Source organism: Acinonyx jubatus, chromosome D2 (assembly GCF_027475565.1).
Source record: "Acinonyx jubatus isolate Ajub_Pintada_27869175 chromosome D2, VMU_Ajub_asm_v1.0, whole genome shotgun sequence".
NCBI lineage: Eukaryota > Metazoa > Chordata > Mammalia > Carnivora > Felidae > Acinonyx > Acinonyx jubatus.
In genome coordinates this window covers 80,838,456-80,855,558 of record NC_069393.1, presented here as the reverse complement: position 1 = coordinate 80,855,558, position 17,103 = coordinate 80,838,456, and the positions used below count along the sequence as shown (strand labels likewise).

The 17,103-nt window shown below is 47.0% G+C and overlaps 1 protein-coding gene across 3 annotated transcripts in view; it reads right to left on the bottom strand.

The window, feature by feature from the left end:
- The window catches only part of DOCK1 (dedicator of cytokinesis 1), a 524,727-nt gene that overhangs the window by 105,406 nt on the left and 402,218 nt on the right, over positions 1-17,103 (bottom strand). For all 3 annotated transcript variants that reach the window (XM_027063392.2, XM_027063390.2, XM_027063391.2), the window contains one exon: positions 554-632. In XM_027063392.2, the coding sequence (XP_026919193.1) occupies positions 554-632 (79 nt within the window). The remainder of the gene's footprint in view (positions 1-553; positions 633-17,103) is intronic.

Genomic DNA, 17,103 nt, shown 5'->3' with positions numbered 1-17,103 from the left:
AAACTGGTCCTTATCACTTACACACATTCCCACCACCTCCTTCCTCCACACCCCCTGTGAGCACTGAAGGAGAAGGGCCAAAAGTGATCAGATCAGCTGACCAAAGCCAAGGCCATGTCCAGTAGGGTCTGTGCCTGGAACAGGCCAGTGCAGGTAGCACAGAGCCAGGAGGAACCAAGTGCTAACAGCCAGCAGGGCTCAGGGATGGGAACCAGCTTCGTTTTGTCAGCTGGACGTTCCCTCCCCACATCAGGACGGTCTGGGTCTGAGACGGTCTCCTCAGTTACTCCCTGCTCAGATCCTACTTGTCACTCTGATTCAGTCCTTCTGCTCTGAAACAGCCCCATCTCTGTCCTCGCTAAATTGAGCAAATACCCCAAAGGCAGAATTTTCAATCCTTGGGTTTCAGCAGGACATCTTGTAAATTCCATTTCCATACCTTGGATGGGAACCCAATTAAGTTCGAGGATTAGAAATGTAAGACATTGGCTCAGACCAGCAATTTGTTTTAGCATGATTTCCCAACAAAGGGCATGTCTACCTCTTCTCTTACCTGTAGCTCAAAGTTGGCTTGATCCAGAAATTTTTTGTTCAGCATATCTGCATACTGATTAATCGCTCGCAGGAAGACTCTGAAAGATCAAGAGAAAATTACATAATTACACACTTACGCTCTGGCACCTTTGTAGGGTTTGGCATTTCAATTAGATACAACCCGAGACTGTCCGGAAAGTGAACTCTCTAAGTCCTGTGAAAAGCTGTGAGGTTGTGCCAGTAAAAAGCCCAGAGAATTATATGCAGATGTTCTCCAAATTAATCAAGGAAATTAGCACATGCGGAATAAAAGAAACAGACCAAAATAACAGCATCTGAAAGTAACATAGGAAAAGTATCTCTAAAAAATCTAATTTAAAAAAGAGAAAGAAAGAAAAGGTGCAAATTAAATCCTCTTCTTGAGTCACGATGTCTTCATGGTATTTTATTAAATTGGTCTTTGCTTAGCTGGCTTTCTACGGTTAAGCTTTTGAAAGCACTGCCGTTCGCCGTCTATCAGGCTTGGAGCAACGGCTTGGTGACATATTTGGAAGTACGACTTATTTCAGTGTCATTTGTCCTGTGTTCCAAATGTTAATTTTGGTAACTAATTACTTGTTCAAACAAAATTTCAAAAGCTGTAGTAGATATGTAAGTGGTTTAACAAGAATGCTGGCAGGAACTGTATCAATCCATTGATAACGTACAATTTTAAGCGGCTGGAGCAAAATATCGCATCCTTCAACACCTTGACTTTGACATTTATTTCTATGATGAGATAGGTAATTTGGGAGGTTATGAATGACCCCCAAGTACTAAGCCTTCCACCACCAGCTTGTTCATCCTGTAGATTTGTTTTATTGCCCTTGAGGGTGTTTACAAGAACCAAGCTCAGTCCAGATACTTCTTTTCAAATGACCCTCTCCCTTTGCACAAAGGCAGGATGCAAGAGGAATTCGCATTAGGTCACAGATAATAAACTTAATTACACTTCCTCGGTTTAGGCAGCAGGAAGCAGCCAGAGAGGGTAAGAGAAATCTAGGTTACTTCCCAGGAACCGTGCTCTCCGAAAGCACTATCTCTTCGGCTGTGCATGCCTGGAGAAGCTGATCCCTGCCAGTCTCAGGGCCACTAGAGGCCAGGTAGGAGGGAGGAGGGAGGAAGGAGGAGGGAGGAGGCAGAAAGGGACTCTCCACCTAGGGCTTTAGGGAGGTCTCGGACTTGGATCCAGGGCCAAAACAGGTGTGACAAATGGCCTGTGCTGGAGTTTTCCATCTCAGGTGTGGAAGAAAAGCGTGGCAGGAGTTGTCTGAATTCTTCCCTGGTGACATTAAATAGAACCAGAAAGGAGGCATCCGTGTTTTAAGTGACTCTCAGTGGCGGGACATGGGGACCCTGGCCTTGTCCGTTAGCCGGGAGCACAGAAGGGGCAGCAGCATCCATCAGCCAGAGGGGTGGCAGACATTATGGCTATCAGATGCCCAGTTAAATGTGAAAAGTAGCTCTCATGGCTGAATTTTGTGATTTACTGAGAAAAGCAGAATGCAGGGCACTTAGGGCATCCTGACAAATTAATACAGCACCAGGATGAAAATCACTAAATTTAGGACACGCCTTGCATATATACAACACCTGGCGGCCCCAACCAGCCCTCTGGTCTTGGGCTGGGGTCTCCTGGGCCAGGGTTAGCCCTCAGAAGTACAAGATGTGTGGCTAAGGAGACAGTGGTCTGCCTTGCCCATGTGACCCTTGGCGACAGCGTTCAGAGAGCATCTGGGGACGTGTACTGCATTAACCCTGGCAACCTGAGAAAATCCCCCCGAATGTCAGTGGGGCAAGACCACTTCCTGTCATTACGGGGGTGACTCCCACACCATACAAAAATCCCAGGCTAATGACCACGGACACATTTTTCCCCCTTAATTGTTCCTTCAGTTTCAGAAGTCAGCTGTTCGCTAGGGTACCCCAGGGTCCTTCTGAGCTTTAAGGAAGACCCTCCCTCCATCCCTCTATGACAATAAAGGCAAGTTTACTAGAACACACGTTATTACTACATGGTAATTATTCTGCCTCGAGATAGCACCCAAACAGTTACAATCTGCTACTTCTAATTAAGGTCTGGAGCAATTTCAGCTGGTTAAATAAAGATATTTCTCAAAATGACTTTTTTAAAAAAAAAATATGCCATGTTGAAATAATATGAAGGCCAAATAAAAACTTTTTAATGAACTGACACTGAGAAAGAGCAGGGCTGAGAGAGATTCTATAATTTAGATTCACTATAAATTTTTTAAAAAGTGAGGACAAAAAGCAAATAACACAGAATGTGAGTTGTAGCAGGACACCTAAAGGGAAGATCAAATAAAACCCATCATTAATGCCATCAACAAGGGCGATCTGCTCAGGTTCAGTGCATCTAGGGCCACACACTTTCTAGAGAACCATCCACCATCCAGGGCACACACAAATTATACCCCGCAGCCCACACCTTAGGGGATTCAAAGCTGAGCAATGCCAAGTGCATCTCAGGATCAATCACTGATCTAAGGAGGCAAAAAGAAACATAAACAGGGTTTTTTTTTTTTTACATAAGAACATCTTTTATCTGCTGTAATCCAGGGGTTCTTTCGAATAAGTGTTAAACTAGAGAAAATAAATAAGAAAATCACATTAGAAGCTTCTGCATAACAATGTGCTTTCAGTCACAGAGGAATATGGAAAGAATCACAAACTAGGCTGAGTGCCTGGACAGCAGGACGCCTTTCTAGTTTAAGATGAAGAGTTCAGGCTGGTTCAACACAGCTCAAGATCAAGTCCTTATTATTGAGAAGCAACAAAAGGGAGGGTGGGTGTGAATAGGCTGGCTCTGCAGCCCTGGTGACTGTCTGTGCTGGCCATTGGTGGAGCTGAGCTCAAGGACAGGGAAGGCCTCCAGACTGTTCCCAAATACTCCTGTCTGCTTATTCATTCATGTGCTTGCAATGCTAAGTCACCACCCAGCATGGAAATGTCCCCTAGGTGTCCATCACAGGAATGGATGGATGGATGGATGGATGGATGGATGGATGGATGAATGGATGGGAGGGTGGATGGATGGGTAGATGGACGGATAGGTAGATGGATGGATGGATGGATGGGTGGGTGGGTGGGTGAGTGGGTGGATGGGAGGGAGGGTGGATGGGAGGGAGGGTGGGTGGGTGGATGGATGGATGGAAGGATGGGTGGATGGATGGATGGGAGGGTGGATGGATGAGTGGATGGATGGATGGATGGATGGATGGATGAATAGCCTAGAAGATCAGGCCCTAACCTGAGGCTAGAATTTTTGGTAGCCATTGATCTCTGTGGAGTCCTTACATTCTGAGTAGATTTTCCACTCTGGGGTTTAGCTCTTTTGAGTTTCCTGTTAACCAAAATTCTTATTAGGCATTTGGCATTTATGGTTGGGCACTGTTCCATCATTTTTGCCTTCACCTTCAGAGATGGCCCCCTCTTTCTCTTCTACACCTCCAGAGATAGTCCCTCTTTCTCCTCTCTACCTCCAGAGCAGTTCCCATATGCTTTTCTCCCCCTCCAGAGCTGGTCCCCTCATTCTCCTCTCCCCCTCCAGAGCTGTCCCCTCATTCTCTTTTCCACCTCCAGATCTAGTCCTATATTCTCTTCTCCCTCTCCAGAGCTGGTCCCCTCATTCTCCTCTCCACCTCCAGAACTAGTCCCCCATTCTCCTTTCCACCTCTGGAACTTGACACTTGATGGCAGGAACCCTGTCTTTTTTAACAGCATTTAAAAGGACCCCTGGGCACTATGAATATTCTGAAGTGTTCTGATCTAAGGGACCATTAGCCTCTACCTGAACTAAAGAATCTCTCAGAGCCAGTGGTGTGTCTAGGATTGGTACCAGTCAAACACAACAAAATAAAAGCAAAAAAACACATCCTGAGCCTGCTTTAGTGCAAAGAGAGAATCTAACCTCTGCATCCAATATTACCATACATAAGCCCAGGACACCATGAAGAGAGGGCATACATACTGCTCCCCATGTTCTTAGCTGCAAGGGACAGAGGGGGCCAGCACTGGAAGGTGGGAAACAGTATAGACTGGCACCGCTTCTGCTCTGCCAGAAAACTGAGGGACTCAGGAGATAAAGATTCATAACTCTGTGAGCCAAGTAAGTTATGTCTATTCCCAGCCGGGGAGATTAAGTAATTTCTAAAAACAAAGCTAATGGTGTGAGAATCAAATGCTTTCGAGGATGCTGTCCCACATGGTCAAAACGATTAAGAAAAAGTGTGAGCCCATATTTAATAGTTCTTTTCAATCATTTTTAAGCTTTGGATGACTTTCTTTATAACCTAAAATCTTGGAAGATAAAACCAAACACACAAATAAATAATGTAGACAGAACCACAGGCAAATTATGTCATCTCAAAAAGATTAAAAAAGCCATAAGGTCTAGATGTACTTTGTCTAAGACATTCAAATTATTCAAAGCAAATGACTGCAAATTTTATTTTTAATGGCCGCAAGGAAAGGACTTAATTTATCTCACTTTTCTTGGTAACTGATCCCTGTCTCCGGGAGTCCAAGTTACAATCCTGTTACAACCAATCCTGTCACAACGTTCCCCATTTTCAATCATTAGGGGCCAGTGTGACAGAGCCTATTCCCAAACCTCATACAATTAGGAGAAACAAACAGAAAAACAGGAAGTTTTCCTGACTTCCTTCTCTTCTACCTGGATGGTTAACCACAGTAGGCTCCCAACAGAAGCAAAATGGCATATTGTAATTGCTAATGGTGTCAAATATGAACTGGATTATTGTCCACACACCCACATGCATACATCCAATTACAGTCTTAATCCAATTCTTTCTACCCATTGCCTCTCACCTAACCATTCTCCTCTTCCCTCCCTATCAATCAATCGATCAATCTATCTTTTCACATCCGTGTAGACATTTAGCCTCAAGAACTTTACAGTGCCTTTCTGTCCATCTCTCCTCTACCTGTCAACCATCCACCCATCTAGTTATCTATCCTCTTCATGTACACGTAAACATTTAGCTAGAAGACTCTCATAAAGTGGCTCAAGTTTTTGAGATTCTCATATTTTCAAATGAAAAGTACTCACTGTGAAGTCCCTGAGTTCCCTTGAACTTTGAATCCAAGGGTCTTGTTTTTTAACTTTGAGATGAAGGGTAACAAAGAGATATGACCACATCGTACAAAGTGAACACCATGATCTCCACTGATAAAATATTAAGTAGCATTAAGTAGAAAGGGGCAGACACACCCTAGAGTTCTACGCTTTGACACATCTTTAGGAGATAAAGCTGGGGGTGTGGAGTGGGGCTCAGCGGATGGAGGCAACCGCAGGGATCTGAGCCCCTCGATCCCAAGCATCACAGAGAAAATCCTGCAGGCCTTGCCTATGGGACCACATCCCTGCTCTGTCCTTGCACGAAAAGGGACTTGGATGCCGCGTGGGCTCCAAGAGGGGACCTTCCCAATAAGCTGCCTGTTGGAAAGCCTTGTGTGCGGCACAATAAAAAGCAGCACAGTCCTAAATAATTACGTGTTAATTGAGTAGAGGGGAACTTAGCAAGTGCAACATAATCAGGAACCAATTTAACTATTAGAAGTTCCTGGCACAATTACAGTCGCTAAAATGACTTTATCACGACGGAGCCTCAGGCTTTTCTAGCATCTCTGTTACCAGTGTTTCTGCCAATAAAACTGGAAGATGAGGTGCCTCATTATGACACAGGGAGAAACAGCAAGAAAGGCACTGAACTTTGTAGAATACAAAGCCCCATTTCTCAGACGGTGACGCGGTGACGCTGCGGGGTGTTTCATTCCTTCCGTAAACGTACTTTAAGTTACGTAATTAGATTGTACAGTTAACTATGAGGGCATTTAAATACCTCTGGCATTAAGACAAGAAATGCTTTGAGGTGGGGGGGGGGGAAGCATCTTTTGACGAAATGTTTTGCCCAAAATAAGGGGAAGGAAGGGAAGAAATTGAAAGTGACACGTTCCATCCCTGCAGAGAACAAGGAATAGGAGGTGGAAAACCGCCTGAAATGATTTCCGCATGATTCAGGAGCGCTGGGAAGGAGGGCAGACTTCAGGAGATGTCATAAGGAGACGCAGAGAGAGTCCCCTTCGACCAGGAGGGAGACCGTGTCTCACACCTGGCAGAGGTGAAGGCAGTCACCAAACGAGATCAACCACTTCCTTTCAGGGGACCCCGGGTGCTCAAGACACTTGTGCACGAGGAGGTGACTTCTAAGCAAGACACCGGGATGAGATAGGATACGTGGAGTGATCCCCAGAAGGTGGGGAAGCTGGTGGGACCTGCTCCCACATTTGCGATTTGGGACATAGCGGGAAGACCAATGTCACAAGAGCTTTCCGGGAAGGAGGCAGGAGGGGGCGGCTGGGGTCAGACTTGTGAGAGGTTGGAAATGCCAGGGTACAGTCTGCTTGTTACACAGAAGCACAGAGGGAGCAGTAAAGTCAAAAGATCCAACTGCCATTGTTTTCGAATGCACTGGAAGCATTTCTTTTCCTGAAGATTTCCTGAGTTCTTTTTTCAAATCAGGCTTCAGCATCTGTCAAACTTTGAACTAGAATCCAAATTTCTGTGACTCTGTCCGCTGGCAGCCCTGGCTGAGGCGGGCTCAGTCGTGGTGCAGAGAGAATCCCCAGGGAGCGTCCGCTGGGGATGAAGACCGTGTCACCTCTGCTGTGCGATCTCCCCAGGGCAGAGGTCTCCGGGCCTCGCCCACCTGTCCAATACACACTGTATCCGGGTCCCACCAAAACAGTACTTGTGACCCAGGAGCCACCTCGGGCTGATGGTGAGAACCCCTGATGATAACTGGGACTCTCCCAGGTCTGTGATTCCTGTCCTGCTCGGCCACCCCTCACCTGTGCTGCTTTGCTGGGTGAGCATTCACTGAGCACCTTGTACATGCCCAGTGACCTCTGTCACTTTCATAAAAATCATGCCATTTAATGCTCCCAAGTGCCGCGGGTGTATGAATTACCTCCTATATTACACAAAAGGCTCCAAGAGACAGAAGCACGCGTTCCTGGAAGGGCTTAGACCCTGGCTATGACCGGTCAGCATATCATGCAGCCTTCCTTAGGAAGCTCAGTCAGCGTGGTCAGCACAATATAAATAAATCCCTGCAATTATTTTGCTCTTACATTGTATTAAGGAAAATTTCCAACACATACAACGGCAGATGGCATAAGAGACTCTCATGCACCCTTCACTGGGTTTCAATGATTACCACCTCTGCACATTTCCTCTCTCCCCCAGTCCGTACCCCCTCACATTGTCATTATTCTTTTTCCTTAAAGGACTTGAATTTTCAAGCAGTTTTAGGTTCATAGCAAAGCTGGGGGTACAGCACGGATGTTCCCATATGCTCCCTGCCCCCCCTCCCCCCCTCCACTACTGGCATCCTGCTCCAGAGGGTACCTTTCCTGCAGTGGGTGAACCCACACTGACATGTCATTATCACCCTGAATCCACGGTTTGCATCATTAGGGTGCGCTCTCGGTGTTGCACGCAGAGGAACGCACACTGCCGGATGCTACGGAGTAGCCTCACTGCCCTGAACATCCTCTGGGTTTCACCTGTTCGTCCCTCCCTCCCACGGAGCCCCTGGCAACCACCCATCCTTTTACTGTCTCCATAGTTTTCCTTTGTCCAGGACATTATGAAGTAGGAATCATAAAGTAGCCTTTTCAGGTTGGCTCATATTATTATTATCATATTTTCTAAGTCCCCTTTTGCCAGGTCTCAGATCCTTAATGCTTAAGGTGCTTTGCAGCAAGGGCCAACAACACGTGCTCTTGTTAGGCTCTTTTCTTACGCACCTTGGAGGCAAAGAGTGCCTGCCTTCCCCAGAATTTATGGGTCATTCACAGCATCAGGGTACCCAGTGCCCCATACTGCTTGCTAATGGTCAAGACGCAGTCCCTGCCACTGATGAGCTGTGTGGTTTTGAGTAGGTCACTCTGCTCTCAGAGCCTCGGTCTTTACCTACGTGAAATGGCTATTGGGACACCTGGGTGGCTCAGTCGGTCGCACATCTGACTCTTGATTTTGGCTCAGGTCATGATCTCATGGTTCATGGGATCGAGCCCTGTATCAGGCTCTGCCCTGATAGTGCGGGGCTTGCTTGGGATTCTCTCTCTTCCTCTGTCTCTCTCTGCTCATCCCCTACTCACTCACTCTCTTTATCTCAAAATAAATAAATAAATCTTTACAAAAATTTTTAAAAAGGTTTATTCATTTCTCAGAGACACAGTGTTGATGGCAGGGGTGGGGGTTGGGGGGGGAGGTCAGAGAGAGAGGGAGACACAGAATCTAAAGCAGGCTCCAGGGTCTGAGCTGTCAGCACAGAGCTCAACGCAGGGATCAAACTCACGGACTGTGAGATCATGACCTGAGCCGATGTCGGATGCTTAACCGACTGAGCCACCCAGGCACCCCAATAAATAAACTTTTTTTTAAAATAAAAATAAAATGGCTATTAACACCAACCACACATCCCGTGAATGGCACTATTCTATTACTATTACTGTTATAATTCATACCTGTACAGATCTGTCAACTACATACAGACCAGTTGGGATACAAATCCCACGTCTGCTATCCTCACAAGGCTGGCTGTGTGAAAATGCTTCCCCTCCACCCTGGCTACAACACTCCCGGCCCCCCATCCTTCAAAGCAGCAAACTACAGCCCCATAGCCTGTTTGTGTAAATGAAGTTCTTTTTAATAAAGACTTTTAAAGAACGGTGAAATGCATATAACGTAAATTTACCGTTTAACCATTTCTAAGCATATGGGTCAGTGGCATAAAGTGCATTCACACTGGTGGGCAAGCACCGCCTCGGTCCATCCACAGAAGGCTTGTCATCTTCCCAAGCTGAAACTCCCAACCCATTAGACAACTCCCTATTCTCCCCACCCCTCCCCCTGCCCTAGCAACCATCCATCTCGTTTCTATTTCTAGGAGTTTGACCATTCTAGCTGCCTCGTGCAAGTGGAATCACACACCACTTGTCCTGTTTGTGAATGGCTGAGGTCACTGAGCATAATGTCCTCAAGGTGCATCCATGCTGGAACAAGTCTCAGAATCTCCTTCCTTTTAAGACCGAAAAATGCTTCGTTGTGTGGATGGACCACATTCATCTATCTGTCCATCTGCACATGGACGCTGGGGTTGCTTCCTTCTGTGGCTTCTGTGAATAACGCTGCTGTGAACATGGGTGCACAAGTATTTGTTCACGTCCCTGCTTTCAATTCTTTTGGATGTATTCTCCCAAGTGGGATTGCCGGATCACGTGGGAATTCCATTTTTAACTTGTTGAGGAGCCATCGCTTTGTTTTCCACAGTGGCTGTGCTATTTTACATTCCACCAACAATGCACAAGGATTCCAATGCTTCCATGACCTCAGCAGCACTTGTGAGGTGTTGGTTTTGGTGACAGTAGCCACCCTCATGGGTGTTAGGTGATAGAAATAAAGTTTTATCAGAACACAATCGCACACACCCACATAGGGATTCTCTGTGGCTGTTTTCCCATGACTAGAGCAGCATTGAGTGGTTGCCCTGCCAAGTTGTCTGGCCCTTTACAGAACATTTTGTCACCCTGTGAAGCTGTGATTCCATTCTGATCTGTCCTCTAGAGTTGCTGTTGTTGTTGTTGTTCAATGTTTATTTGTCTCTGAGAGAAGGAACGAGAGAGATTGTGGGAGGGGCAGAAAGAGAGATGGCGACAAAGAGTCCTGAGCAGGCTCTGTGTGGTCAGTGCAGAGTCGGCCGCTGAAGAGCTTGAACTCATGAACTATGAGATCATGACCTGAGCTGAAATCAAGACTCGGGCGCTTAACCGACGGAGCCACCCAGGCGCTCCTGATCTGTCCTCTACAGAGTTTTGGAGAGTTCTTCACCTCCATATGGTTGGGGATGGGGCTCACACCGATTTCTTGGTCATCAGAAGACATGTTCATCAACAAGGCCTCAGAAAAGCCCCTCCAACATTTGGGAGAGGTTACTTCCCACTTCAAGCCCTGAAAAGGAGTTACCAAATTTGGGGATACAAGTGGTTTAGAAACCAAAGCAGGCAGCTGCACCACCAAGGCATATCTCTACCAGCACTCTTATTTTAGGGTCAAGTTTTAAAAATTCAGAAAGCCACCCTTTCCCTCTACTTTCTATCTCCTCCTCCTTCTTACTCTCTTTCCCCTCCCCAACCCTGCCTGGCTTACCTATGTCAATATCACAGAATAAGTGCTGACGGATTTAGGAGTACCATGGGCATGGGGAAAAACTCCCAAGACAGACACATCGGGAATGTCTGCCAGCGGATACTTGGAAGTGAGAATCCTGTCGCTGGAGGAGGCAGAGAAGGAACGGGTACGTCCTGACTTTAAGAACTGGTCATGACAGATAAGCAAAGGTCATGGCTCCCCCGAGACCCCTCCGCCAGCACCCGGGGTCCATCTGGCAAGCCTCTCCCCTCCCCCCCTGGAGTCCTCGAGTTGTTCTCATGAACGCTAACTGGAGGAGTCAAGGACGACCATGAGTGGGCTAGAGGGCAGAGGAAGAAAGGCAGGGGATGATCACTGCCCCATCCATTGGGCATGGGTCCATACTGCCTGTGCAAGAGCATGTCTGTCACTGGAGTTTTGGGGCTACAAATATGTGGGAACAGGAAGTGGACGGTAGGAATGAGGAATTAGGAGTTTGGTGATGAAACATTTTGGAAATAAATAATGGTGATGGTTGTACAGCATTGTGAACATAATTAATGCCAATGAACTGTACACGTATAAATGGTTAACACGGCAAATTTTAAGTTACATACATTACACCACAATAAAGAAAAAAAATGAGAAGGAAAGGGAACGAGACATTTCCAGAAATTGCAGCAGTGGGAGTCATGATTTCTCGATCCATAACTCTATCAACAATGTGACTCAGCCCCACAATTGAACACACACACACACACACACACACACACAGTATTTAGGTATAAGAACTGCTGGCCTTTGTTCTCCAAAGAATAAGTTTGTTCAGATCTGTTCTGGGAGTAGGCAGGGCATTAATAAACAAGCATAAACAAACAGGAATAATATTAACAACAACAACCATCCACCAAGAGTCCTTTATGGCCCTGGTATGTCACTTCTCACTTAACTCGACACATGACAGTGGTCACAGATGTGACGTGTCCCGGATTTGCTGTGAGTCCCTGGATGGTCCATCTCTGCCGAATCTTTTATTCCCTATATCACCAAGCAATGTATCTTACATAGAATAAAATACAGTATAATTGAATCCACCTAGGGAGCCCAGGAAAACATTAAGTGGTCAGAGGCCTTGAGCCAACAGTAGGCAGAAATTCTAAGGAGAATCTAGGATAATTACAAAGGGGAATGCTTCTTTCCAGTTATTTCATGCTTGGCATATCCCAGCCATGCCGAGAATATATCCTGGTTCATTTTCAGGACTCGCTAAAGGGCACTGCCATCATTTAGCAGATGAACGTAATTTGCTTTAACTTCATTTATTACAGGCTGAAAACTGGGTCATGTTTTTGTGTCCATGTGGGGGCCTAGGTGCTTGGGAATGTTCTGAACGTGGCCACCTGGCAGTGGGTGACGTTTTAGATTTCCCCATCCTTGTTGGTGTTTGGCTACTTCTACTCACGACTGGTTTAGTTTCCCTCTCACTAGGCCAGGTGGGCCTCTCTTTGTGTGTTTGTCCCCACACAGAAACACACGAGGAGGACAGCACTGGGGCCTTGGGACCTCTGCCTAAGTCGTGTTCCTCGCTTACAGGCTGTGCAACCTTGGGCAAGTAAACTAACAACTCTGACTCACTTCTTCTGGTGGGTCAGGGGGATCAGAGGAGACAGTGTTTGTAAACGGCCTGGGTCGTATTCGTTGTTCAATGAGTGGCAGCTACTACTGGGAATATGATAAAGATACAAAAGATGAAGGCCTCGGTCGTCGTTGTCTTCTTCTTTTTCTTTCTTTCTTTTTTTTTTTTTTTTGCTATTTGTTTCCGAAGAGGCCTCTGAAGGACCTCCTTCGCTTGCAGTGGGCGAAGGAGAAATTAGGAGATCCATGTTCACGAAACCTCAGCTGTGGTCAAGCTCTTAGAAAGTCTGACAACTGAGAGCTCGGCTCTTTGATGTCATCGCGGCTCAGAATTATCACCGCTCAAGTCTTGAGTGTATGGAGTTTCTTCCACCATCTTTGTCCATGGAGAGCAGCTCTGAGACTTCCTTGGAAGGGGTTCACTTCCCAAGGTGGACAGAAACGAGTGGCCCGGTGAGGTCTGTGCTCAGGTTCTGAGACCGCCTTCCTAACAGTACCAGAGACAGGGTGTCAGCGCGGGGCGGCTGAGCTTCCTGGCTTGACAGGTGTCAGGTGAAGGTTACCTGTGTGGGGAGGCTGCCATCTTGGTAGGGTTTCTGCTGGGGCACAACAAATTACCCCAAACACGGTGGCTTGAAAGAATGCCCGCTGATCCTCTCTCTGTCCCACGGCTCAGAATTCCCTCGAGACTCACTGGGGTCTTCTGCTTCAGGTCACAGACAGCTCAGGTGAAGGTGTGGGCTGGGGCGGGTTCTCATGCAGAGCTTCTGATCTTCCAAGCTCATCCAGGTTGTAGGCGGAAGCCAGTTCCTTGTGCGGAGGCGCCAGGAGGTGGGAGATCCCGGTTTCCTTGCGGACTATCAGCGGGGATGCACACTCTGCTCTTAGGAGGGGCTGCCTGCATTCCTTCTCACGTGGCCCCTCCATCTTCAAGGTCATGGGCATGCTGTATCCTTCTCATGCTTCAGATCTCTCACTTCCTTCTTTTGTTACCAGCCCAAGAAAACTCTCTTTTTAAATTTTTTTTAACGTTTATTTATTTTTGAGAGAGAGAGAGACAGAGCATGAATGGGGGGAGGGTCAGAGAGAGAGGGAGACACAGAATCGGAAGCAGGCTCCAGGCTCTGAGCTGTCAGCACAGAGCCCGACACGGGGCTCGAACTCGTGAACCACAAGATCATGACCTGAGCCGAAGTCGGACACTAACTGACTGAGCCACCCAGGCGTCCCAACTCTCTCTTTTTAAAGGGCTCTTGTGGTTCCATTAGGCCCCCCTCCCTATCTTAAGGCTAATTATTGCGCACAATCCCTTTTTCCAGAACAAAAGTCACGGGAGGGATCACGCATGCTATTCATGGTTCCACATACACCCCAGCAGAGGAGATTCTGTAAGGAAGAGGGTCCTGGAGACCCTCACTGATTCTTTAGAGCCACAAACCTCAGTGCCAAACTGGTTTTTCCGGACCCTACTCTCATTCTCCTATAGCCTGAGACTAAGCCCAGAGGGACAGGATGTCGTCAGGGAATTCTTTCCTTGGCTGGCCTCTGTGCTGTGCTGAGTATTTGTGACAAGGCGAAAGACTCAGTGTAGGCCAGGGGAGATTAGGAGGTAGAGCTCAGGTATGATCCTCAGCCAGGTGTCGCGAGAATGAAGCGGCTTTTTCAGGAGGCCCTGTGTCTGCGATCCACTGAGCGGCACTTTTTTTTTAATGTTTGTTTCTTTGTTTATTTATTTATTTAGAGAGTGAGCGTGAGCGGGGGAGGGGCAGAGAGAGAGGGAGACCCAGAATCCGAAGCAGGCTCCAGGCTCTGAGCCGTCAGCACAGAGCCCGACGCGGGGCTCGAACCCACAAGCCGTGAGGTCATGACCTGAGCCGAAGTCGGACGCTCAGCTGACTGAGCCACCCCGGCACCCCCACTGAGTGACGCTTTCTATTAGCTGGCATAACCTTATTCTAAGCCCGTGATGTCATCTGATGCCAAGCTCATTTGGTCACCAGATTCAGTGTGGCAACCCAGAAAAAGAGCTCAAGAACCAGATAATGATTTTCTTCCTCATACAGTCCACCCTATGTACCTAAATAGTCATTCACATTTACATAATTCCTCAGATCCACACTAAGCAGACCAGGCTGTCTTTTTACTGAGAGTACATTTCCCACACCCATGTTATAACCTCAGGCAGGGAAATATAAAATTGAACAGCTTCACTTCCAAGGTCGGACAACATCATGTCTCAGAGGTGGGCAAACCATAGCCCGTGAGCCAAGTCTGGCCCACTGCCTGTTTCTGCAAATAAAGTTTTACTGGCACACAGCCATGCCCATTCATTTATATGCTGCAACAGAGAAGCCAAGGTCCACAAAGACGAGAATCTGGTTTATTATTCCATCAAATGATATTCAAGGATAAAAGATATCATTACCTACTCCTACCTCTGACAACAGTTTCCACTAAGGTCTCTAAAGAATCCTTCCCTATATTCCAATTAAAACCTACTCCTTTCACTATTAAGACCATTTGATCTTGTTTATGCTTTCCTGGATGTAACAGCATCCATATCTTTGGCCACAGCTATCAAGCAGCCCTAAGTTTCCCCGAAACAGAAGTCCTGGAATGAGATTTGGAAGGCTGGGATTCTAGCCTCAGTTGGTGTTGGAGGAAGCTGAGTGTGCTGGTTAGAGCAGGGGCTCTGGGGACAAACAGTCTGCGAGGAAATCTAGGCTCTACTACTAACCAGCTGTAGAAATCTTCAGCTGGTTTCCTGAGTTCCCTCATCTACGAAATGGGTATCGAGAGTACATCTACTCGCTAGGTGGTGAAGATTCAATGAGCTAAAATGTGTGCAGTGCCTGGAATGCTCCACAAATCTGGAGTGTTCCTGCAAATAGTAAGCACCATGTATGTGTTACGAGGTCTGTAAACCTCTCTCAAGCACTTCAGAGAACACGAGTTTAAGGCATCCACTAGAAATCAGTTGGCTGCTGACTTTTTTAAAAAATATTTATTCTGAGAGAGAGAGAGAGAGAGAGAGAGAGAGAGAGAGAGAGAGAGAGAAGCTTGGGGGTGGGCAGTGGGAAGAGATGGAGAGAGAGAGAATCCCAAGCAGGCTCTGTGACATCAGTGCAGAGCCCAATGCGGGGCTTAAATCCATGAACCTCAAGATCATGACCCGAGCTGAAATCAAGAGGCAGATGCTTGGGACGCCTGGGTGGCTAGTGGGTTAAATGTCTGACTCTTGGTTTTGGCTCAGGTCATGTTCACACAGTTCATGAGTTTGAGCCCTGCATCGGGCTCCATGTTGACCGTGCAGAGCTTGCTTGAGATTCTCTCTCTGCCCCTCTCCTACTCACACACACACTCTCTGTCAAAACAAGTAAAGACAAGAAAAGACAAGACAAGACAAGACAAGACAAGACAAGAGTAAGACACTTAACCGACTGAGCGAGGCACCTGGGCTGCTAACTTCTAATCAGAAAACCACATTCCAGAGGAGGGCTTTGGCTCTCCTTTTCTTGATCCAAAGTAGAAACATGAGAATAAAAATGGTCAAAAATTATTTTCTTTTGGGGCGCCTGGGTGGCTCATTCGGTTAAGTGTCTGACTTTGGCTCAGGTCATGATCTCGCAGTTCGTGCGTTCGAGCCCTGCGTCGGGCTCTGTGCTGACGGCTCGGAGCCCAGAGCCTGCTTCGGATTCTGTGTCTCCCCTCTCTCTCTGCCCCTTTCCTGCTTGCGCTGTGTGTCTCTCTATTTCTCTCTCTCAAAAATAAACATTAAAAACTAAAACTAAAAAAAAAAAAAACAAAAACAAAAACCACAACCCAGAATTTTTGTGTGTGTGTGTATGAAATTTGTGCCCTCATAATGAGTTTAACGGATAATAGAAAGGTACATGGATGAACTGAAACATTTTAGGGACTCTCCCCTAAGGATCCAAGGAGCCTGGGTGTCGAGTGACAGTGTCTAAAGCCTGAGCCTGTGTTCTAATGTTATGTCACTGGTTTTGAGGACCCTGGTTGCCTGATGATGACTATAAGCTTCAATGAATCTTGTCTCGGGAATATTTTCCCAGCACCTAAAATTACAGAGGGGTGGGGCTTCATGAATGTACCAGTTGGTGAAGAAGTGTTTCTTCATAACTGTCGGAGTGATGGACTTTGATCTGAGACTTTCCTTCATTATAAGCTGGTAGCAAAGAGAACAGGTAAGTTTCACCATTTTTAATGAGGCGTAACTAACAAGATCTCAAAAAAATAAATCAATAAAACACACCCTAAGACTTGCCTTTGGCCAGTTCCCAACAGCGTGGCTCTCCCGCTTACAGACATGTGACTTGTCGCCGGACTGGACCAAGTCCACATCCGCAAAATGGGCTGTCTGTGGGATGACACACGCATGAGTCTCCAGTCCCACCTGGGGCCCCAGTGGGGGCCGGACACGTGCCGTCTGCTGGAGCTGCCCCTCAGGAAATAAACTTCCCAGGCACTTCTGAATTCCCATATTGGCATGCTGTTTAATGAATGCCCAATTAACGGCAAGTATGAGATGACAGGCAGATGACAGTTAGGGCCGCTTCACGTGTCCCAGGAGATGTGGCTGGCGCGAGGCTGTCAACCGAATTTGAGATGGGTTATTTCTGCTCAGCCCGTCTCTT